The 26,797-nt window shown below is 18.8% G+C and overlaps 4 protein-coding genes across 4 annotated transcripts; 2 read left to right on the forward strand and 2 right to left on the reverse strand.

Annotated features, from left to right (window-relative positions):
* Window positions 1-605: 605 nt before the first annotated feature.
* On the forward strand, window positions 606-2,993 carry PADL01_1363000 (6-cysteine protein; the record flags this gene model as incomplete). Its single annotated transcript, XM_028684204.1, has 1 exon — window positions 606-2,993. One exon carries the CDS (start codon window positions 606-608, stop codon window positions 2,991-2,993), a length of 2,388 nt encoding a protein of 795 aa, XP_028540305.1.
* An 826-nt stretch (window positions 2,994-3,819) lies between these two features.
* PADL01_1363100 (conserved Plasmodium protein, unknown function) lies at window positions 3,820-9,495 on the reverse strand (the record flags this gene model as incomplete). Its single annotated transcript, XM_028684205.1, has 1 exon — window positions 3,820-9,495. The coding sequence occupies one exon, from the start codon at window positions 9,493-9,495 to the stop codon at window positions 3,820-3,822; it is 5,676 nt and encodes a 1,891-aa protein (XP_028540306.1).
* Window positions 9,496-11,300: 1,805 nt separating this feature from the next.
* On the reverse strand, window positions 11,301-14,777 carry PADL01_1363200 (pre-mRNA-splicing factor ATP-dependent RNA helicase PRP16; the record flags this gene model as incomplete). The annotated part of the gene is made up of 1 exon (XM_028684206.1): window positions 11,301-14,777. One exon carries the CDS (start codon window positions 14,775-14,777, stop codon window positions 11,301-11,303), a length of 3,477 nt encoding a protein of 1,158 aa, XP_028540307.1.
* Window positions 14,778-17,069: 2,292 nt separating this feature from the next.
* On the forward strand, window positions 17,070-26,486 carry PADL01_1363300 (conserved Plasmodium protein, unknown function; the record flags this gene model as incomplete). Its single annotated transcript, XM_028684207.1, has 1 exon — window positions 17,070-26,486. One exon carries the CDS (start codon window positions 17,070-17,072, stop codon window positions 26,484-26,486), a length of 9,417 nt encoding a protein of 3,138 aa, XP_028540308.1.
* Between the last annotated feature and the right edge of the window lie 311 nt (window positions 26,487-26,797).

Here is a 26,797-nt window from a genome sequence, read left to right on the forward strand (position 1 = left end):
TATATATATATATATGTATATATAATAAATAATAATACATATAACAGAATAATATCTCATTTAGGTATTTTTTTTTTTTTTCCCATAGTTTATTTATTTATTTTTTTTAATGGTTCATAGGATTAAACAAGAAAAATATATATTATTACATTTTTTATTTTTTAAATAAATGTATGTGTAAAATAATAATGTGTATATATAAATGTACACACATGCGTATTTTCTTTTTTTAATAATTTTTATTTTTAAATAATAAATAAGGATATATACATAAATATATATATATATATATATATATAATATTTTTTTTTATTTTTATTTTTTTTATATTATTTGACAATAAAAAAAAAAATATAAATATTCCGAGCAAATATATATAATATATATAATATGTAAAATATATATAATATATATATTATTTTTTAAATAAGAAATAATCAAAGATCTAAAATATTTTTATGTGTGTATTTTTTGTTTTGGTTTCATTTTTTTTTTTTTTTTTCATTTAATTATCCATATTTGGCATATTTTCAAATTAATAATATATAAATAAATATATACAAACTTATAAATATATATATATTTTATTTTTTTTTTTAATTAATATGTTTGCGTTAAAAATAAGCATTTGTATACTTTTATCACTTGTTTCTTTTTTGTTACAATGTAAGAATACGCTTGCTAATGTAACTTCTGAACAAAAGGTAGAGACACAATTGAGTTATAGTAAGAATGACGATGTAGTATATGGACACAGAGAATTTAAAGGAGCTGTTTATGCATTTTTAGGTTATGATAATTGTACAATACAAGTTCATAAAACAGTTAATGGAACTGAATGGGAAAAAAAAAATGATGTAAAAACAAGTGGAACTAGTACTGGTACAGTGTATTCAATTTTTACTACTGAACAGAAGATGATATTAATTTTTAAATGTGATAATAAATTTTATATTACCCAATGTGGAGAAGGATTAGTATGGTCAACACCAAAACTTATAAACGTATCTAATCTTGTTGGTACAGATACTAGCCCAGCTGTATATTCTGGTTCATTACTATCTATGAATAACGATTTTGAAAAATATATTTTGGTTTGTGAAAATCATAGTCAGAATTATATAAATGTACAAAATGAAGAATATATGAAGGAAATACGTTTATTAGGTAAATGTTTATTATCTTTCGATGAAGGAAAAACCTGGAGGAGTGAATTAATGGATTTATATAGTGATGAAGGTTATACAAAAATTAATACTTTAAGATTATCTGATTATGGAGGTAAAATACTTGTGAAAGGAACTAATGCACAAAATCTAGACAAAACAATAAAATCAATAATTCTTTTATGTAGTAATCTTCATGATTGGAAATTATTTTGTGCACTTCCAACCATAAGATTTAGTAAGGATATTTCAGTAGAAAATATGGCACATTTTAATACTTATCATTTAGCCATTGTAAAAGAGCAAAATAAATTAAAACTTACCTTTACATATGATTTATTTGAAACATTTGATCCTCAATATTTGAACATCGAATTTGAGGGTGATTCTCATTATTTTGTTTTAGCTAATGATCAAATGGTATATTTATTTTATCGTGGAAGTGACAAAAAAATTTATGTTGTAAAAATAAAAACACCACCAAGAAAAATAGGTTGTGAGTTAACTACAGATAATACTGTAAATAAATTATATACATATACATATAAACATATATTTAATAATAGCATAAGTCCTAAAACATGTAAAGTCCCATCATCCCAATTAAAACATTCGAGTGATGGTTTATATAAATTATTTGAGGTAAGATTACCAAATGATGTAAAAGTAACTGATAATTGTTTTAGATATTCTTTCTTGAGTGATTTAAATAGTAAATATCATACTACTATAATAAAAACAAAAACTATTAAAAAGTTAGAAAATTATATAGAAGTGCAATTTCAATTCCCAACTTATTATACTAAATTTTTATATAATTATAAAAGTGCCTATTGTGTTCTAAGTAATAATTATAGAATTGTTGTAGAATTTGATTATATCCATAATCATATTGATCTAGATTTCCCTTTTGAAACAACGACTGTAAATTTATATAGTAATGATAGTGTTAAACATGCTTTTAGAAATAATACAGATGAATCACATAAACATAATTTCCCAAAAGGTACTTATATGACATCTTATTTTAGTTATGAAAAAGAATATATTATATCTAATTATATAGAAAATAATTTTCCCACTTCCTTTACTATATTAACACAAAGAAAAATGAATGCTAATTTTATTGCTGGTGGTGAAAAATATATTTATGAAGGTATCGATTTAGCTGATTCTTCACCAAACTATAAATTATCACTTAGTTCTGTTCCAGCTAGCCAAAATGTTGATATCTTTGTATCCAAATTTGATAATAATAAAACATTAGGTTTTGTTTGTCCTGTTAAAAGTAGTTATGACGGATTAAATTGTTTTGATAATGTTTATATTAAAAATAAAACCCTTGTCAAGATTGAATACTTATTTGGAGGAAATGATATTTTTGTTGTTCCACAAAGAAGAATATATAAACAGGAAGGTACAGCTATGGAATCTCTTTTATATTTAAATGAAAACAATGTAAAGAAATTAAAAGAAGATAAAAGTATAATACATTTCTATTGTGAATGTAATGTTAATAATAAACTAGTCAAAGTTAATTATTATATATCTCCATATTATGATGAAAATAGCATAAAACAAGAAATGAGCAAAAAAGATGAAGAAAAACCTATTATTAATAAAAGTATACCAAAAAATGAAAATGAAATTGTAGTCAATAATGAAAAGGTTGTTCCTTTATCCAATGAACCTGAAGAAATTATTCAACCAGTTGTTCAAGAAAAATTAAGTACTAATGAACCTTCAAAGGCTTATATATATGGAGCTAACCATATTTTTATTGCAATTATATCTATAATATGGTTGTGTACCTCTTCTTTCATATAAATAAAGTTATGAATATATAATATGTTTTTTTTTTACATCGCATGAAGGATATGTAAAAAAAAAGAAAAAAAAAAAAAAAAAAAAAAAAAAAAAAAAAAAAAATCACATATAGCATATAGCGTTAATGTGTAATATAAATATGTATATATATATGTATGTATTTATTTATTTATAATTTTTTTTTATATATATGTTTAAATTTTTTTATTTTTAAAATTCACTTTTTCCTTCTTTCTATTCCTGTCTATTCATCATTATATTATATTAGAAGTAGAAGGGAAAAAATATAAAGTAAAATATGTTTGCATATATTCTATCTTTTTTTTTTTTTTTTTATATAATATATATATCTATATATATATTTTTTTTCATATCCTGTCTTTCAAATGTTATACATGAAAAACATACATTTATAGATAATATCAATATAATATATATATATATTTATATTTATATATATATGAACAATTCTTTGGTAATGTTAAAAAAAAAAAAAAACATATAAACAAATAAAAAAAAAAAAATAAATAAATGAAAAAAAAAAAAAAATAAAATAAATAAATGAAAAACAAAAAGGGATATTATTTCCCTAAACATGGTATTTAAAAATTATTAAAAAATAAAACAATATATAACTAAAACTTATGTGATAATATATATATATATTTATTCATTTTGTAATTATATAAACAAAGATATTTATACAACAAACATCTTAATAAGTCAATAGGGAACATATATTTTTTTTTTTTTTTTTTATTTATTTATTAATTCATACTCTATATTTAAAAAAATAAAAATAATATAAAAAATTACTTCCTTTTGTTTATCTTGAAAACAAGTTATTTTTATTTGATGAATTAAAGACACCATTAAAATTGGATGTGGTATTTTTCTGTTGAAATATATTATTATTATTATTGTTATTATTTTGAAATATATTATTATTTGACATATTCGTATTCATACTAAATGTATTTTTGGTCATATTCGTATTCGTGCTGGATATAAAATTATTATTTGTATTTTGAAATAACTTATTATTGAACATATTATTGTTAGAAGTATTATTATTTAATAATGAATTATTCGATATATTATTATTATTATTATTTGTTCCTAAAAAACTACTTTTTGAACCGAACATATTATTATTTGTATTAAACATATTATTATTTGTATTAAACATGTTATTATTTGTATTAAACGTATTACTATTTGTATTAAACGTATTACTATTTGTATTAAAGGTATTGCTATTTGTATTGAACGTATTACTATTTGTATTGAACGTATTACTATTTGTATTGAACGTATTATTATTTGTATTCAACATATTATTATTTGTATTAAACATATTTTTATTTGTATTAAACACATTATTATTTGAAAACAGATTGTTACTACTACTATTTATATTATTATTTGAAAAAAGGTTGTTACTACTACTACTACTACTATTTATATTATTATTATTAGTGTTGTTATTATTGATCATGTTGTTTCCTCTCATATTACCGAAATTATTACCTACTCCCATAATACCTGATTGGTTATTACTAAATATTGTATTGGTATTATTATTTTGTGTATTCATACCAAATTTATTTGAACCAAATGTTGATGTGTTTAAATTATTTGATGCAAATGAATTGTTGTTCATCAACTGATTCTTATTATTTCCCCATGCAGAAAAATTGTTATCTTTTAACATAGATGAAGTATTATTATTTATATTAGAAGAAAACAAATTTTTATTTTCATAAGTGTTTGTTTTATTTCCTTGTGTAGAAATATTCATTGATGAAAATATATTACGACTACTACTACTACTATTAGTATTATTATTAATAATATTATTATTATTACCGAATAAATTACTAGAAACGTTTTGTGAACTCTTATTTAAAATATTATTTGTCATATTATTATTATTTGTTGTTGTTGAACCAAATAAATTTGATGTACTAGTGCTTCTGTTTGCCAATCCACTACTACCTATCATCTTTATATTATTATTTAATAGATTATTCGAAATATTTAAAGTATTATTATTACTACCAAATAAACTATTCCTATGTGAATTGTTATTATTATTATTATTAAATAAATTATTGTTCGTTGTATTAAACATATTATTTGTTGTTCCAGCATTTCCAAATAGGTTACTAGAGGTAGAATTCGTTATATTTTTATTAAACAAATTGGACGTATTTGTAGTAGATCCAAAGGCACTGGATGTACTACTTAACGTGTTATTATTATTATTATTATTATTATTATTAAACATACTGGGAATTCCACTACTTCCAAATAATTTGTCCTTATTAAATATATTACTACTACTACTACTAGTAATAATATTATTATTTCTATTATTATTTAGTGTGTTCATATTATTAAATGTGTTGGTATTATTCATAGGACTCATATTATTTAATGCGTTGCTATTATTCATTGCATTCATATTATTCATAGTACTCATATTATTCATAGTAGTCATATTATTCATAGTATTTATATTACCAATTGTGCTCCTACTATTTAATCCACTAAAAGGGGTACTACTTGTTGTACCCAATAATGTATTATTAGTCCCTCCTGTATTAAACATAGAACTTCGTTGAGTATTGGTAGCTCCAAATATATTTGTTGAAATATTATTTCTCATATTATTATTAAAAAGATTTGTTGACGTATTATTATTATTATTGGTACCAAATATATTTGATGTACTATTACTAAAAATATTACTATTAAGAGTACCACCTGTTGAACTGGTGGATATAGGACTTAAAGAGCTGCTTTTATTCGCACTAAATAAATTATTAGATGTATTTGTAGAAAATATATTATTTTTATTAAATAAATTATTTGTTGTTAATCCATTCGTACTAAACATATTATTTGCATTAAGAGCTGAAGACATATTAACAAAGGTAGGTACATTATTCATTTTATTCATATTGTCATATGGTTTAATACCTAAAATAATTCCTTGATTATTATTAATACCTTCATAACATATAGCAGCATATGTATTACACATGTTTGTTATAGAATCTGGTATATGCTGTATTAGATTGAAAGCATTTTTTGAGTTCAAAAAAAAGTATTCATCTAAATTATGATTTTCTATTATTAATTTAAAACATTGATCAGATGCAGTTTTTAAAGAAATTAAATATTCATTATCTTCTTTCGATTTTGTAATTTTTTGATTAACAATTGGGTTCATATTATTATGACTTAATATATTATTATTTATATAATTGTTATTATTTATAATATTAATATTATTTATAATATTATTATTATTATTTAGTGGATTAGTATTACTCAATATATTACTATTATTCATAATGTTTGTATTATTCATCATATGATCATTATTTGATATATAATTATTATAATTATTCATGGAGTTATTATATTGAGATAAGCTCATGTTACTATATGCAGACATAATATCACAGATCCTTTCTTTTTTTGAAAGGTGTTCCTCCTTTCTATATAATTCGATTACTCTTTGTGAAAATAATACTGAATTAAAACCAGGTATAGAACAATATTGCATAAAATTTTTATAATTTTGATCAGACAATGGATCTAAAACAAATGAAACAAAATTTTTTACAAACTTTTCACTTAAGCAATGATATATAAAAAATGGATGTGCAATTGGTTTATTTCTTGTAAAATTAACAGTCATAAAATATTTCTCTCTATTTTTTTTATTATCATTAAATGTTTTTATGATATGTTTTTTTCGAATTTCTTCACTTAGAAAATTTTTTAGATATATATCTGATATTCTTACAATTCTGAAATTTCTTTTAATATATATATCATATATATTATATAATAGAATTAATTTATTCTGTAGGTTGCTTTTTATTTGATTTATAAGTATAGCATGTTTATTTAATATATTATTGATATGGTCTTTATAAGTATTAATATCTAGAATATGGAATAGTTGTGTTCTTCTAATAATATTTTGTAATTTTTCTTTTTTCTCCATTAACATTTGTTTTAATTCTTCATTTAATAAAGACATAATAAATGAACATTCATCATCTGGATTATTAACATAATCTAAGTTATTATTTGAATGTCGAAATCTTAATATATCTATATTTCTAGTTTCAGAAAATGCATCTGCTAGATTTAACATATTAATATTATTAAAAATAACATTATTATTATCTACAAATTTTAATAGTCTGTGTACAATTTCACATATATTATAATTATGTATATTATTTGTTGGTATATTATGTATTTTTTTTAATTTAAAAGAAACATTATCTAATTTTAGAACTCCTTTAATATGTAACTTTGTTTTATTTTCCATTGTGCGTATCATATCATCATGTTGAATAGTTTCAAATTTTATTCTTTCAAATTCATTTCTATCTTCTTTTAAATCTTTATGTAATGAATCTAAATCTTTTTTCATATTTTCTATTCTTTTAAGAATATTTTTCATATCTCTTGTATCTTCATGAGCTCTTGTATTTAATGCTTCAAAAGAATATTTCCATTGTGGTATAATTTTAGCCACTTCACTAAAATTTGGAGAATCTTTAATATAACACAAATTTTTATTTTCATAAATATTATGTAAACTAGGTATAAGATTTATAATATTTTTTGTACATACATTTCTTTGTGAATAATCATTATTATTATTACATAATTTATTAATATTTTCATTTATTTCTATCATATGTTTATTTAAATAATATCCATATTCATATAAATATTTATCATTTCTTAATAATCTCTCTTCATATTCTTTTAAAAATTGTAATTTCTCCTTACTCATTAAAGATGATTTGTTCAGAAACATCGAATTATTATTTCGATCATCTGATGTTAATTGATTATTTACTACATTTCCATTTATACTTTTATCATTATTTATAGCTATATTATATTTTTCTTTATTATCATTTTTTGTTAATGTATTTATTTTTACCGAACTATCTAATGAATAGTCTTTTTGTTTTTTTTTTTTTTCACTTAATAAATTCTTCTCTCTTGTTTCATTATATATTTTATTTCTAATATTTAATATATTGTCTACATCATCATATAAACTATTATTAGAACTATCCCCTTCTTCTTTTTTTACAGAGTCATTTTCACCTGTTATTACAATTTGTGATAATCTTTCCATATTATTCAAAATATCATCAGAATCATTGTTATTTTTTATCTTAGGATAACATGTATTAATAGTAGAAGAAATCAATTTTTTAAATTCATAATCACTTCGCATTTTACATGACATATCATTATTTAATCCTATATTACAATTACTATTATTAGTATTATATCTCTTTTCTCTATTTTCATTTTGATCATTTATAATTTCATCAAGACATTTCATTTTTTTTATTCTATTTGAATTAACACTATTAAAGGTATTATCATGCCCTATTTTGTCATACCTCCTACCATTAAATGAGTTAAATTTTTTATAATCTTTATGACGAATATTATTTAATTTACTGTTTCTTTTATTATAGATGTTGTTATCATTCAAGAGAATATTTCCAACATCTGAACCGCTAATAACAGAATAAAGATCATCATCATCATCATTATCACCATCATCAAGATCAAGATCATTATCATGACCATTACCATCATTATGATTATCATCATAAATATTATTAATACCCTTCTTCATATTATGTCCATTTTTCTTATTATTATTTAATACGTAATTATTTACCTTATTCATTACATTTACATAATCCTTAGGATCATTTAAAGCATTACTACTCCTATGACCCACTCCATAATTTTTTACGCCATCTTTTTCAGAAGAACTATTTTTATCATAATTTTTTACAGAATTTGTATTATTATCATAATTTAATTTGTTCGATGAATGATCACATGTATGATTCAAATTATCTGTATGAGAATTATACACATTGCCATTCTTATTACATTCATGCAAAATATTATATTTACTCTTTTCATTTTTTGAATCTTCAATATGATTTTTATAATTATTTTTATAATTATTTGAACAGTTACAATTATTTAAATTTAGAATATTATTTAAATATTTTTGTTTACATTCTTTATTTGATGATTTATAATCAGATGAAATGTCTTTATCTGATTCCTCTGAATTTATATCTGGAAAATTATTATTTAATTTGTTATTATATTTTTTTGGTGTTTTATAAGTTCTATCCTGTTTTAATTGGGCTCTATAAAAAGAGCTTGCATAAGATGATGTATCATCAGATATGCTTAAAAAACTTTCACTAGAATTATCACTTAAATTATACTTTTCATTCGATGATGCACTTGAATCATTTTCTTCTTGTTCTTCATTATTTCTGTTTTTTTTTGTTTTTTTCTTTTTTGATATCTTCTCTGATTTTGAATTGGAACCTATACTTTTATTACTTAAATCGTCTTCATTATTTTTAAGATTATTAAAATATTTTAATGAATTATCTTCTACATTCATATTTTTATTATATTCATATAAAAAATATATAAAATTGCAATATTATTTCTGCATATATATATTTGTAAATATAAAATTATGAGAAAATAAATAAAAATATATATATCAAATAAAGCTTGAAATTATTTACAAATAAATTAAAAAAATAATATACATATATATAACATTATATTTGAATCTGTGTTATGATTAAACAAGGTTTTATTATTACATATAATTCAAAAAGAAATATATTTATACCTTCATATTATTATATATATATATATATATATATAATATTATTTATAATTAATTTTGGTACAAATTTTTCTTATAAAAAAATATTATATTTTTATTATGACATTTTTACAAAATATATATATATATATATATATAAGAAAAAATAAGTACATATATTTTAAATAATTATAAGGAATTTATAAAATAATTATATATAAATGTTTTGTTTATTTTATGTATAAATATATATATATATATATATAAATATATTTTTTTTCAAATTTGAAATGAAGAATAGAAAAATTTTAAAAACATATAAAAAAATGATAATTCAGGACATATATAAATATATATAATTATATGTAATATAATAATTATATTCTTTTATTATATATAAGGTTTATATATAATATTTCTTAAGAGCATACCATTATTTTATATATATTATAAATAATTTTATGCATATTATAAAAAAGAAAATTTTTAAATTATATATTTTTTATAATATTTAATTTATTAATATATCATAAAAATTGTACATGAAAAAATTTAATATTTTTATAATATATTATATAAAATTATTTTTTATTATTTTTTTTTGTTACGCTATATTATTTATAATATAATATATTTATAATATTATTAAAAAAATCGTTATCTTTTTTTTTTTTTTTTTTTTTTTTTTTTTTGGCTTTATAAATATAATATAAACCATATGCATGTTGAAAAAAAAGAAATATAAAATCTTAATATATATGTCCTTCTATATATAATTTTATATAATAAATTATACTTTTTTACAATAAATAAAAATATAATATATAATATAACATATTAAAATTTGAGTATATAAATACTGAGCTGATAATATTTTATAAAATCCTTTTACGAAATTATATAAGAGACTGCATTCAATATTTTTATTTTTTTTAATGATTCATTTTCTTGTTCATTTGTTTTTTTTTTTTTTTTTAAAAAAGTTAGTATATATTTATTACTGTTGTGTAGGCATATGAAATTATATAATATTTTTTCATTTTATTTAAATAAAAATTATGATGGTCACACATGTATTGATTTATTTATTAAAGTATATATATATATATATATGTATATATAATCATGTTATTTAGAAAATAACTCTAATTGTCCATTTCAAAAAGGAAATATTGATTTATGAGTTTTTATATTACACATATGTACGCATATATACATACATATATATATTATATATCTCACTGGTTTATATTTATTGTTATAAAAAAATATAAGGAATATGTTTCTTTTGGTTATAACGATAAGTTGTTAAAATTTTTTTATTATGTCCTTAAATAAAAATTAAATAACATTTTTATATAATTAAAAACTAAAATATATTAACAAATAAATAAACATAATTAACAAAAAAATAAAATAAATAAATGAGTAAATAATATAATAAATATATAATATAAAGCTACATATATAAATATATATATATATATATATATATATATATTTATATATATATTATTATTATTATGGGATAACAAAAAAAAAAAAAGATATATTATATTCCCATTTTTTTATCGTCACAATTTCAAGAATTATAAATTTTTCATATAAAAAAAGAGAGGACCTAATTCACATAACCATTCTGGATCAACAGTTGTTACATTTCTCATATATTCTTTTGTAGTAAAAACGATTTCTTGATATATGACATAATCAGGTGTATATCCAATATTGTATAGAGAAGAATTTGGATGTACATGACAAGATACATTTGTTCTTAAATTAATATATTCTGAAAATGATTTCAATTTAGCTGCATTATGAAAATATCCTGAACATATTGTTTTTCTTATAAGTTCCCATTTATTATCACAAGAAACATTTTTTATATTTAATGTTTTAATTATATCTATTAATTGTGAGTATACTTCTTTTGCTTTATTTAATGCTTTATATTGAATAAAATTTTTTGTACACCAACTATATGAATAATTATGTGAACGCCATTGTAAGTATATATTTAATAAGGTTAAATGATCACTTTCTGGTACAGTAAATTTTTCTTTCTTGGATTCGATTGATTCATTATTTTCTTTGGATTCAAGAAAAATAGATGGAGATGATAACATACTAACAATAATTAATATTTCTTTAGTACATTGAAATTTTTCACTATATATAACAATTTTTGATAATGGTGGGTCTAATGGAAATTGAACCATTTTTCTTCCTATTTCTGTTAAATTTCCTTCATTATTTATAGCACCTAATACCCATAATTCTTGTAAAGAATTGATAATACTTTCTTTACTTGGTACATCAATAAAATCAAATTCAAATAAATTTTGTACATGTAAAGATTTTAATAAAAGTACAACATTTGATAAATTACTTCTTTGTATTTCTGGTATATTATTTTGATATAAATCACACAAAAAAGTATTTTCTGTATATAAACGATAACATATACCAGCACCTGTTCTTCCAGCTCTACCAGATCTTTGATTTGCATTAGCTTGTGATATAGGTGTTACTTGTAATACATCCATACCAATATTCTGATTATATACTTTTAATTTACAATATCCTGTATCAATTACATATTTAATTCCATCTAATGTTAATGAGGTCTCTGCTATATTTGTTGAAACTATAATTTTTCTTAAATCATATTTTTTAAATATTTTACTCTGTTGTTCACTAGATAATTGGGAATATATGGGAAAGATATAAAATGGATATATGATATGATCATTTGTATTATTATCACCATCACCATTTTTTCTAATATTACTATTATTATTATTGTTGTTGTTGTTCTTGTCTTCATTTAGTATATTTTTTATTTTATTTATTGTATCCTTTTTATTATTTTTCGATTCTTTATATGATTCATACACTTCATAAAAACGTTCACTTAATAAATAACAAGTAGCATTTATATCTTCTTGACCTGTCATGAAAATTAAAATATCACCAAAATTGTTATCATAGTTATTATCAGATACATGTATCTGTATAGCTTTTTGAACAGCACATTCTATATAATCATTACAAGGTGTTCTTAAATATTCTATATGTACTTTAAAAGTTCTTCCTTCAATATTATATATTGGTGCATTACCAAAAAATTGAGAAAATTTTTTTGCATCAATAGTTGCTGATGTTACTATTAATTTTAGATCATTTCTTTTTAAACATATATTTTTTAATATACCTAATAATACATCTGTATTAATAGATCTTTCATGTGCTTCATCCATAATTATAACACTATATTTATCTAATTCTTTATCATTTAAAGTTTCTCTTAATAAAATACCATCTGTTACATACCTAATTTTTGTATCTTTTGTAGTATTATCTTCAAATCTTATAGTGTAACCAACAAGCGAACCAATATCTACATTCATTTCATAAGATACACGATAAGCTACAGATACAGCTGCAACCCTTCTTGGTTGAGTACAACAAATAATACCATTTCTATGATAACCCTCTTCATATAAGTATTGCACTATTTGTGTAGTTTTTCCAGATCCTGTTTCTCCAACTATAATAATTATATTATTATTATAAACAGCATCTAATAATTCATGTTTTGATTTGTATATAGGTAAAGATTCTTTTAATTTTAACAAATCTTCTTTATCTTTTAATGTATTTTTCTTATCCTTATTAGTATTATCCATATTAAATATACTGCTATACATTTTATCTTTTTTATAATCAAACACATCTGAATTATTATCATCCTCATTATTACTTTCAAAGGAGTTATTACTAACATTATCGTTATCCCCTCTTGATGTATTATCATTTTTATTTATATTTTTATTTATATTTTTTTTTTTATTTTTATACAATTTTAGTAACTCTCCCAATTTACTATTACTAATTTCCCAGTATCGATCTCGAGCTTCAGATTTTTCGTTTTCACTTTTAAAATATTTTAAAAATTCGCTACCTTTTTTTGCTGCTTTTACAAAATCACATGTTTCATCTTTAACTACAGTCGAATAGGAGGTGGAATGAATATGCTTATTACTATAATATTTATCATTATTAATATTATCAGATTTTTTTTTTTCACTTTTTTGATAATCAAAATTATCTCTTTGTTCTATATTTCCAATTCTTTTATTATACGATTTAAATTTATCTATAAATGGAGGATTGACTGTTCTTGTTAATACAATTTTTTTTATTTCATTAGTAACATTGGCTTCATTAATTTTTTCTAGTTGTAATTTATTGTAAGTTGATGTAACACCTCCTTGTTTTAATTTATTTAATTCCCATAAATTATTATCTAAATTTTTTTGATTCACTTTTTTACCTGTATTACTATTTATTCGGCTTTTAATATTATTGATCATTTTTTTTTCTTTTTCATAGGTAGCTTCTATATCCATATTATAAAAAGAATCAACAAATTCATCTTCTTTAGTGTACCATATTTCATCCAAAATTTTATCATTATTTTTTTTGTAATATTCTTTTTTTTTTTTTTCATCTTTTTCGAAATTTTTATTTGAGTTACGATTATAATATTGTTTATTTGACAAATTGTATTTATTACTTTCATCATTTTTTATATTAATACTTATATTAATAGAATTTTCTGAGTTATCACTTTTATTGTGTTTCTCATTTTTTTTATTTTCCTTATGATCATATAAATAATCTATATCTGAATTATCTGTTGATGTAGAAGAATTATATATATTGTACTTTTTATTAACATGATTATCCTTTATACTATTTGTTTTAATTTTAATTTTATCTTTATAATATTTTTCTTTTTCGTTATTATTATGATATCTTTTAGAAACTTTGTCTTTTTTAAATGATGCTTCCTCAGACATATCAATTTTTTTAAAAATATTAGATTTTACATCATCTGTTGTAAGCTTCTTATTAATTTTGTTTACTTTTCTTCTTTTAAATTCTAATGTTTTTTCATTTTTCTTTTCATTTGATATAAATCCCTTTTGTATATTCTCATTCTTATTTTTTTTATTGTCATCAGATGAGGAACCACTATAAAAATATGATTTAGCAATCATTCATACGGAAAAAAAAAAAAAAAAAAAAAAAAAAAAAATTAAAAAGAAAATGAAGGCAATTGACAAATTTGAAATGAAAAAGTGGGTGCGTATTAATTCCATATTAATGGAGAATTATAAAAAATGATATAATACCTGAAAGAAAATATAAATAAATACACATAAATATATATATATGTATAAATATATATATATATATATTGTGTATAGGTTTATATATACATATTTTATTTTTTTTGTATGCAAAGAATATCAAAATATTATGTGAAATCCAATTTTTTTAAGGATATCCAAAAATAGAAAAATTATACTTTTATATCTTGCATTATATATAAAGTGTATATATTATATATATTTTTATTTTTTTTACCACTTATAAAAACTTTCTTGCTTTATATTTATACAAATAAAGTGGACGATTATAAAGTGGATTTAAAAAAAAAAAAAAAAATGATATATTATAAATATTACATAATATGGTTGTACCTATAATATATATATAATATAATATATTTGTATTATTTCAATGTAATTTTATGTTTTACCTTTTTACAAAAAGAAAAGTAACACTTCATTCTTTTTTTGGAATTATTATAAAGATTATATATATAAATTAAGATATAATTTTTTATATACTTATTGCTTAATCAAATTTTTAAAATATATATATTTTTTAATTACCATATTTCTATTTACAAAAATATATGCTCCAATTACATTTCCTGAAACTAATTTTTACAGAGTATTATATAAAAAGAAAACAATTAATTATTTGACAAAAAAAATATATATATATATTTTTTATGTTTGTTTTATGTACTAAAAAAATAAATATAATTATATAGGTATAATATGTTTTTATAATTTTTCATTTAAAAAAAAATAATGCTATATTTTGTTCACAGTTATATATATATATATTTATATATATAATATATTAAATAAAGTGAACCCATTTTTTTTTATTTTTTTTCATCCTATAAACAAATTTTTTTAAATAATAAATTCTCAATAATATAATATAATATATATATTACTTTAATTAAATTATATATTATATTTATATAGGTATAGAAATATATTTTATTGTACTTATTTTATATATATGTATATAATATACATTGTATTATATTGAATTATATTAATACAATATAAATATACTATATAATATATATTTAATTTTTTTCTCATGCTTTTTTTTTTCCAGTAAAATTATTATATTTAAAACTATATAAAATATATTTATTAAAGAAAAAAATATATAAATAAAATATATACTATATATTAATAATAAAATATTTTTAAAATATTATATTATTATAACTTGTAAGCTTTTGTAAAAGTTTTAATAATTTACATCAATTTTGAAAAATATATGTAAAAAATATATATATATAAATTAATATATGGATTTATTATTATATATATATATTATGATTGTTATTTTAATAGAGCACTGGAATTTCAATTATATTATATAAAAAGTGTATATATATATATATTAATAAATTTAAATATATTTATAAAATTATATAACACTTTTTTTCTTTTTCTTTTTCTTTTTCTTTTTTTTTTTTTTTTTTTTATTATCTTCCTACTTTTTGTACCATCTTGATGGCATTTATATAAGTATATGTAAAATATATCATTATTAAAATATATTCTATATATATATATCTACACTTTATGATATATATATATTATGTAGAGTTATATGTATATATATAAATAGTGGGGGTACACTTTTATTATATATATATAATATTTTATTCTATATTATATTTTTTTAAGGTTAACATTAAAAATAGAATTGTACAATTATTACATTTTTGTGATAAAGTATAAAAATTCTATTCACTGTATGACTTATATGATATTATTTTTTTCATATTTTTTTTTTTTTTTTTTTTTTTTTTTCTTTTTTCTGAAACTATGTGATGAAATTTATTATATTCGTCTTCTTTTAATTGTCTTTTGAATATATTATACATTTAATTATGGTTATAATTTAATATAATCTATAATATATTGAATGAAAAAAAATATGAATAAATATGTGGATGTGTATTTGTGTTTATTAACTAATATGTGTATATAAAGTATATCTATAAAAATCGATGTTATAGACATAAATATATATACAAATTATATATTTTTCTGGAGAATAATTTTATTTTCTTTGTTTAACGTGTTAGTTATTATATATATATATATATATATATAGTTATATACTATTTTTATGTAATATTTTTATATATATATAAATAAATAAAAATTGTACCACATGAAGATATGGATTTTGTATACAAACAGGAAGCGGAAGAAGATTGTTTAATTAGCTTAGATTATATATTAGATAAATATGACTTATATCGAGATAATATTATAAACAATGGTGAGTTAAGAAATTTACTTGATAAATTTATTTTTCAATACAACAGTATTGATGAGTGTGAGAAAAAAATATTAGAACTTTTGAGACATAATGAAAAATATGGTATGGATAAAATAGAAAAATATTATTTATTTATTACAAATATAATTAAAGAAATATGTCATATTGAATTAATACCTATAATATATAATAAGATATTACAAGAAAAAGATAAGAAAGATAATTCTTTTATTGTAAATAGACAAGAATTTTTAAAAAATGAAAATAAAAAAGAATCTGAAGAAGATTATAAAATAATATCTGGATCTATATATAAAAAATATATATTAGTATTAATAAAAATATTATATCATTCATATAAATTATCTAATAATTATCAAAAGAATTTAATAACATCTATATCGTATATATGTATATTAATGTCTAAATATGATACTAATAATTTACCTAATGAAACAATACCAGAATTAATATATAGAATTTTTTGGAAATATTTTTCTCAAAATTTTAATATAATAAATGAAACATTTTTTACTCAACATAATGATGAAATTATTTTATCCTCCTCTTGTTCGTCTTCCATTTCTAGTTTATCAGATGATTATTCAGATGTATCGTCAGGATTTTTATCCTCTAGTGAAGGTCATTTAAGAAAAAATGATTTAAAGTCGATAGCACAAAAAATGGGAATTTCTTTAGATTCTGAAAAGGATGACAAGGATGAAAATAATTATGGGGGTTTATCAAAAGATGCTGGTGAAAAAAAAGTTAGAAGAAGACGAAGGAGAACTAAAAAGAATGTGACAGGAGATACTAATATAACATGTGATGATAATAAAGGAGATGTAATTAATAAGGAGGAAGGAATGCAACAGAATATTGAACAATTAAATAACCCTGAAGGTGGGTTACAAGACCAAGGTAATGTTGTAAAAAAAAGAGGTAAGAGAAGAAAGAGGAGTATACTAACAGAAGAGAATAATAATAATAATCAAGATATAAATGTTAGTAATAATAATAATAATCAAAATATGAATATTAGTAATAATGATGATAATCAAAATATAAATATTAGTAATAATAATAATAATCAAGATATAAATGTTAGTAATAATGATGATAATCAAAATATAAATATTAGTAATAATAATATTGTATCTGCGTCAAATATTATTGATAATGAAAAGAAAAGAAAAGTAAAAATTGAATGTGATAACAATTTAAAGAATAAAAATTGTAGTGTTAACAATAATGTTATAGCTGCAAAATCAAATATTAATGAAGAAGATATAAAAATATGTATGCCTATTAAAAATGAAGTAGAGAACGATAAACAAATGAATACTTCTAATTTGATAAATACAGAGAATAAAATAAAAATAGAAGAAAATGTAGGTACATTATTCAATAAATTAGATATAAATGATGAAAATGTTTTTTTTGTAAATATTATATTAAATATATATATTAATTTATTTAATATAAAAAATATGGAAATGTTCTTATTTTATCATGAAAATGAAATTACATATAAAAAATTTCTATTAGATAATATTGAAGTTATAGTAAATCAAATAAAATCTATGATGAATAAGGTAAAAAATGATATGAGTCCATGTATAATACACTTTTTAAAATTGATTCTTTTTATACTCATATATCTTAATGATTTAGCTAGAAAAAATAAAAAAAAAGGTCAAATGAATCACATAAAAAGTAACCCATATAATGAGATAAGAGGTAGTGAATGTATTAACTTAAAAAGTAGTGATAAGAATAATATAATAAGGAATTATAAAACTAGTATGACAAGTAACAATAATAATGATAATAGTATGATAAATAATGATAATAATATAATAAATAATGATAATAATATAATAAATAATGATAATAATATAATAAATAATGATAATAATATGATAAATAATAATATAATTAATTATGACAATTTTAATAATAATAATAGTAATGCTAGAAAAAGTTTTTCTGGTAAAACAAAAAAAGACACTTTAATAAGTGAAAAGAATGATTCCTTTTTTCCAGATACACAAAAAACGGGTTCTATTGGAAAATATATTTCTAATTCTAGTAGCGAAATGTTAAAAAAAAATATATCTGCTGGAATAATTCACAAAGATTTATCTAATGTTAGTAGAAGCAAAGAGAATTTTACAAATAGTTATAACTCAAGTGTTGAAAGTAAAATAAATAAAAACGTTTCCTATAGTAATGATACAATATCTGTTAATAGTAGTATATTTAATAGTAATATTATAAATAATAATACATTTAAAAAGAAGGGTATTTTATCTAACCATAGTAATAGTAGTTATTTGAACAATAGTGATATAAACAGTATATCATATAATAAGAATAATATGTCATCATTTGATAATAGTAATAATTATAATGTAAGTTATGAATATAGTAGTAATATTGATATATGTTCTAATAGTATAAATGATAATAATAATAATAATAATAATAATAATAATAATAATAATAATATGGGGGAAGTGAATTATAATAGAGTAAACAATGAAGGTTCATTTCATAATATAGATAATAACCATATAATAAGTAATAGTTATAATATTCATAATAATAGTGATGATAATATGATAAATAATTATAATAGTATTATGATGAAAGGGTCTATGGATATAGATAATAAGATATATAACTCAAAAAATAATATAAATAATAATTATATGAATAATAATGTTAGTACTATTAAGAATTATAATAATATAGCTTATAATGATGTATCAAATAATTCAAGTGTAGGTAATAAATATAATAGTGATGATAATGATTTATATGTTTTATATGAGGAAAATAATTATATGAATAATTTTGACTATGTAAAAAATATAATTGAGAAAAAGAGAAAAGGGGTATATTATGTAATAGTTGAGACTATTAATAATTTATATAATAAAGCCTTTTTAGAAATATTAGATAATTTATTAAAATGTGTTGAGATTTCATTTAATGATGAAAATATTGTAATAGTAAATAAAATATTTTCTTATATGTTAGAAAATATAAATTATTGTAACGAAATAAATAAATACAAAATATATATGTTCATATTAAGTAAGATTGATAAATTTATTAAAATAAAACGTTATAATGAAGATAAGAATTCTACATTAAATAATTATAATTGTTATTTTTTATTACACCTTATACTTAATATATTTAAAACATCAAAGAAAGAAAGAAATATTTGGTCTTTATTATTTGAAGTACATTTAAGTAAAACTAAGAGAAAAAAATCAACAAAGAGAAATAACTCAGGTATTAATATGTTAAAAATGAATATAAATAATAATATGATGATAAACAAACAAGTTATTGGTAATAATAATATGTTTATAAATACTAATGATATGGACACAAAAAGTAATAACACATCTTATAATAATAGTAGTAGTGTGATAAATAAAGATTTAAGAGATAATGTTTCAAATATGAATACTTTAAAAAATAATAAGAATCAAAATGAAAATAATAATATGCATTTATCTTCATTTATAAAAAATAATAATAAAAAATTGAAAATTTTAAAAAGTGAAGATATAACTACTTATAATAAAAAAAAAATACAAGATATAGATACGAATTTATATGATGGAAAAAATTTTATATTAAATAATATTATAAATTTTTTATTAGAATGTTGTATAAGTAATGGTTGTATTATTAGATATATGAGTTTACGAGTTTTTTATAAAATGACTAAGTTATTTATTTTATATATAAAAAATAAGAAATTAGAATATGAAGAATTAATATTAAAAAATTATTTAATAAAATCTGTTTATCAGAATTTTTTTGTGTGTATATTTAATTTTTTAAAAGAGCCAGATACTAATATATATGTGTATATTAAATTACGAAATTTATGTATCAATTTGTTATATATATGTAGTAAATTAATGTCATCAAATTTTCTGAATGATTTTTATGAAAGGGTACTATGTTTTAATTTGTATTCGGTTGATAGATTTTATAAAGCAGTAGAAGAAAACACAACAAACAGTAATAATAATAATAATAATAATAATATTAACATTAGTAATATGAATATTTGTAATAATAGTAGTAATTTTTTGGAAAAAAAAATGGAAAAAGATAATCAAGGAGATATAGATAAAGAAGATAATAAAAATATGGAAGAAAATATTCAATGTGATAATCATAATCATAATCATTTGAAAAGTTCTTATTCTTTATTCATAAAGAATTCAAAAGATCTGTATTTATTTACATTAATGATAATATATAAAAAATATCGTTGTATTGAAAATTTTAAAATATTGAAAAAGATTCTTAAATTATCAACTGAAGAGATTAATATAATAATGAAGAATTTAATAATTTCTCCTCAACATAATAATAGTAACAATAATAATAATAATAATAATAATAATAATAATAATAATAATAACAATAATAGTAACAATAATAATAATAATTGTAATAAAGATGGGTGTGTTGTTCGAACTAGAAGAAAAGAAATTAATAAGGTTGATAAGTTATATATAAAGAATATAAATATTGATGATTTCATTCCTAAGGAATATTATATAAAATTAAAAAATAAAGGAGATGATAAAAATAAAGAAAAAAATGATTTAAAAGAAATAGTATATAAGAAATTATATTTTATAAATATTTTTTTTTTTAGAGAATTAAAAACACATGATTGTTATGATAATACATTTGTATATTATATATATAATTGTATTTATTGTTTTTTCCATATATATATAAATAGATTTGCTTTCTTTATTATATTTATAAAAACAGAACATATGAATCTTCATGATTATATATATTCAGATATATGTAATAATAAAGAAACACATAATGATACATCATCTGATGATTTTAAAAATGTTCAAGAATTTATTTCTCAAATGTTAGCATTATTAAAAAGTTATCTCCATGTTGTTATATTAATTGAAGATCATATAATTAAAGTTAATTTAGAAAATCTGTTAAAAAAAAAAAAAATATTAAGAGGAAGAAATAGAGGTAAGGATGAACGAGAGAATGAAGATAATAAAATATATCAAGAAGATGGAAAGATATTTCAATTTAATATAAATATAAATACAAATGATAATAAAAATAAAGGATTTGATGAAAGTAATAAATTATGTGATGAGGAAGATGAAGAAATTGAATTAAAAAATTTAAGAAACTTTAAAAAATTAATAATTATAGAAATACAAAGATTTTATTTACTATTTGTTAAGTTGTTAAAAATGTTATTATTATTGAATAGACAAAATGGATATAGTATAACATGTTTTGAATATTTTTTTTTCAAATTAATGAAATTAATAGATAATGATCTTATAGATATATATACTAAAAGATATATATTTAAATTTTTGAAATATTTTACAATTAAAAAAAAATTCACAGATATTGTTATTACAAAAATTAACTTTTTATATTCTAAATTAAAAGATAAAAAGAAAAAAATAAGTCATATGTTAATAACAAAAGAAATTAAAAATAATCATTTACTTTATTCATATCTAAACAAATGGATAGAAGAGAAATGTATAGATGATGATTTATTGAAATATAATGATGAATTGTATTCCATGTCTAAGTGTGAGCTAATTAAAAAAGAGAGAGAAATTGATGAAGAAGATGTTGAAAAAAACTTAAAAGATGGTATGACACAAAATATAAATGATATAAATGACAATGGTAAGGTCAAAAGAAGAAGAAGAAGAAGACGATCTTCTGTGGATGGAATAACAAACAGAACATCTATAGATGATAATGTTCATATGAATGAAATGAAATTAGAATTAAAAGAAGACAATGTAGAAAAGACGAATAATCAAATATGTAATAATGAAAAGGAAAAAGATAATAATGGATATATACAATTAAATGAAAAAGAAATAAATAATAATCTTATAAATGAAAATATAAAAAAAGATGTAGTAACATCCAATTTAGAAAATTTTAATATGAATAATAATATAAACGATCAAACAACTTACGATCAAAATAATCATAATAATAATGAAAGTGTTATAATGAATAAGGATGAACAAAAAGAAATCAATCAAATCAATATTAATAATAATGACAAAAAATTAGATGTAGAACCAAAGAATGTATCCAGACGTGGAAAATATGAGAGGAGAAAAAGTTCCAAATTTTTATTAAATGATGAAAATCAAAATATTCAAGATGATAACAATACTATTAATAAGAGAAGGAGAAGAACTCGAAAAAGTAAATTAACTGATAAATCTGGAGAAAATAATCCATTGAATGAATCAATTAAAAAAGATGCAAATACAAATAATAATAACGATATTTTAGAAGAAGAAGATAAAAAATGTACTTTGTCTGTATACGAGAAAAAAGATACGAATGATATAATGTGGTTAGATTCATATCTTAATTTTTATGTATATACAAATAAGAATAAAATAAATAATCATGATAATAACAACGACAATTATTGTAATGATGGATTTAATACGATCGAATTATTAAACGAGAATAAGAATCATTATATATCAAATATAGGTTTGTGTTGCGAAAAGGTTATAAAAGAATTCAGCAAATTTAATTTTAATAAAAAATACAATTTAGAAACATTTAAAGAATTAAAATTAGAAAAACGATTTTATGAAAATATAGAATTATATTTATTAAGTATTTTTGTATTTGAAAAAAATAAAAATATATGTGATATATATTCATTTAAAGACAATTATAAACATATAAAAGATTTAATAGAATATTGTAAAATGTGTAATATAGAAAAAGGGCTAGAAATAATTGTAAAATGTTTATTTACATATTTAAGAGAAATTAAATTAGATAAAAAAAGTTATGTATATAATATGATCAAATTATTAACACATTCATTTTTATATATACCTTTTAGAAGATATACAGCAACTCCTTTTATATTTATATCTTTTTGTTCTTTATTTAGAAATTCAAGTAGTACCTTTATGAATAAAATAATTATTCATAATTTTCTTACAATATGTTATTCATATATTATGCTTATAAAAAAACAGCAAGTCGATTTAAAACGTCAATTTTTGATCAATAAAAAAAAAAAAAGAAATGAAAAAAGAAACAGTGTAAATAATAACCCTGAATTAGAAAAAACAAATTTGTTGGATGAAAATATAAATATAAAAATACAAGCTAATGAAACAAAAACGAACAAGGAAGTTGAAAATAATAATAATATGACTGATATAAAATTTGAAAACAATTATTTTAGTAGTTACAAAGGGGAAGAAAAAGTTAATAACGATAAGAAGAAAAAGAGAAATACTATTAATGTAATAACAGAAGATGTAATTAAAGAAGTGACAGACTGTATGAATAATGATAATTTGATAGAAGATAAGAAATTGTTGAAGGGTAAAAAAAGAATTAGTACTGCAACAGAAGGTACACAAATTGTTAGAAGAAGAAGGAGAAGAAGAAGTAATAGTAGTACTAAAGAAATAGATATAGATATGAATAATAATATAATAAAGGGTTTTAAAGCATTACAAAATGAAGAAAATGATTTGAATTCTACAAATAATAATATTCAAAAGGATAATATTACTAATTTATTAAATAATAAAATGGAAACATATAATATACAAATTGAAAATGGAATAGGAATATATAAAAAAAATAATAAAAAATATTTAGAAGATAATTTATTTTTACATTTAATTAACTTTTATATAAATTTCTCTTGTTCTGTTTATTTTCATTATTTAACTCACTATGAAAAAAATTATGATATATTGAAGAATATTATCTTTTTAGGTTTAAATAAATTGTTGGAAAAGAGAGAGAATAAGAAGCTCTCTTGTTTTGTTTTGTCCTTAATATATATTTTAGTGTGTTTATTATTAAAGGTAAAAATAAAAGAAGAGTATATATTAACATTAAATAAACATAAAAGTAATAGATGTAGTATGAAGAAGAAAGAAAGACATGAAGATAATAATTTATTTGTAACAAATAGTATTGCTAAATTTAATATACGTAGTGATAATATACAACCATCAACGGTATCAATAAATTGTCTTAATAATGATAATATGGAAAATCAGAAAAATGATAATAATAATAATAATAATAATAATAATATCAATAATATCAATAATATCAATAATATCAATAATAATAATAATAGTTGTAACAATATGAATATTAATAGTTGTAATAATTATCATTCAAATAATGATGTAAGAAAATTTTTTGTTAAATACCTTATTAATCTTATTGACGAAAATGAATGTAAAAATATTTATCTTATCAATGATAAGAAATATTATAAAGATATAAATAAAATAATACATATAAAAAGTGAAGATACCTTAAATTATTTTAAAAGTTATTTTCCGAATAAATTATATAAAAACAAAATGGATAAATATATAGAGAAGATATTTGTTTTAAATAAAAAAAAGAAATTATTTTATATGTCATCATTTAATTTAAAAAAGAATATAAGAAAGATTAATTATTATAATAGTATATATTGTAATAAATTTTTATTTAATCTTTTTTCAGAACCAATATTATTTGAAAAAGATAATAAATTATTAATTAATACAAATTTCAAAAGAAATATGAATCATGATAAGAATATGATGAGATATAATTTATTAGATTATATTATATATACATGTTTTTATATAATTTTTTGTAAAATAAAATTAATTAAATTAATGAAAATAGTATATAAAATTAATAAAAATGATTGTGAATATGTACCTATGAATACATATATATATAATAAGAAAAAATATAGTATATGGCAATTTTATTTAAGTATAGAAATATTACATTTAATTTTTTCAAATATTAAATATGTTCCATTTAATTCTATCAAATTAATATTAGATATATTTTTAAATAAAATATATATATCTATATGTACACACGATATAAAAGAAAAAAAAAATTTAAATAAATTACAAAATATATTTTATGATTTTTTCTGTCAAACATTTTATACATATCCAGAAACATTTACACACTTACCACATTTTATTTATCAGTATCAAAAAACATTACATCTATTAAATTTATTATCAAACTCAGTGGTATGTAAAAAAAAAAAACAAACACCATCTTACTATTCTTTAATTCTAGAAATTATGAAAAACTGTTTCCCAAAAATTGATTCAGATGATCTTAATGAAGAAAATGGAAAAAAAAAATTAGAGGAGAAACAAGGAATAGAAAAGTCACAAAGAATGTTGAGAAGTAACAAGGCAAATAAAACATAAACATCCAAACATATAAAAGAATATATATATGGAAATATTTCTATTATATTATATATATATATATATATATATATATATATATGTTACTATAAAAATGATGCATTTCTTTTTTTTTTTTTTTTTTTTTTATATGTATATATTTTTTTACCCACTCTATATAAAAATATATATTATCCATTTATATGTATACATTTAATTATTTCAACAAAAAAAAAGAAAAAAAAAAAAGAAAAAACTTTTTTTTTAATTCTTTATGGTATTATATATTTTATTTCCATTTGCTTGTGCTATATTTATGTATATATAAATTT

This window comes from Plasmodium sp. gorilla clade G2 (genome assembly GCF_900097015.1).
Source record: "Plasmodium sp. gorilla clade G2 genome assembly, chromosome: 13".
Classification (NCBI taxonomy): Eukaryota; Apicomplexa; class Aconoidasida; order Haemosporida; family Plasmodiidae; genus Plasmodium; species Plasmodium adleri (nom. inval.).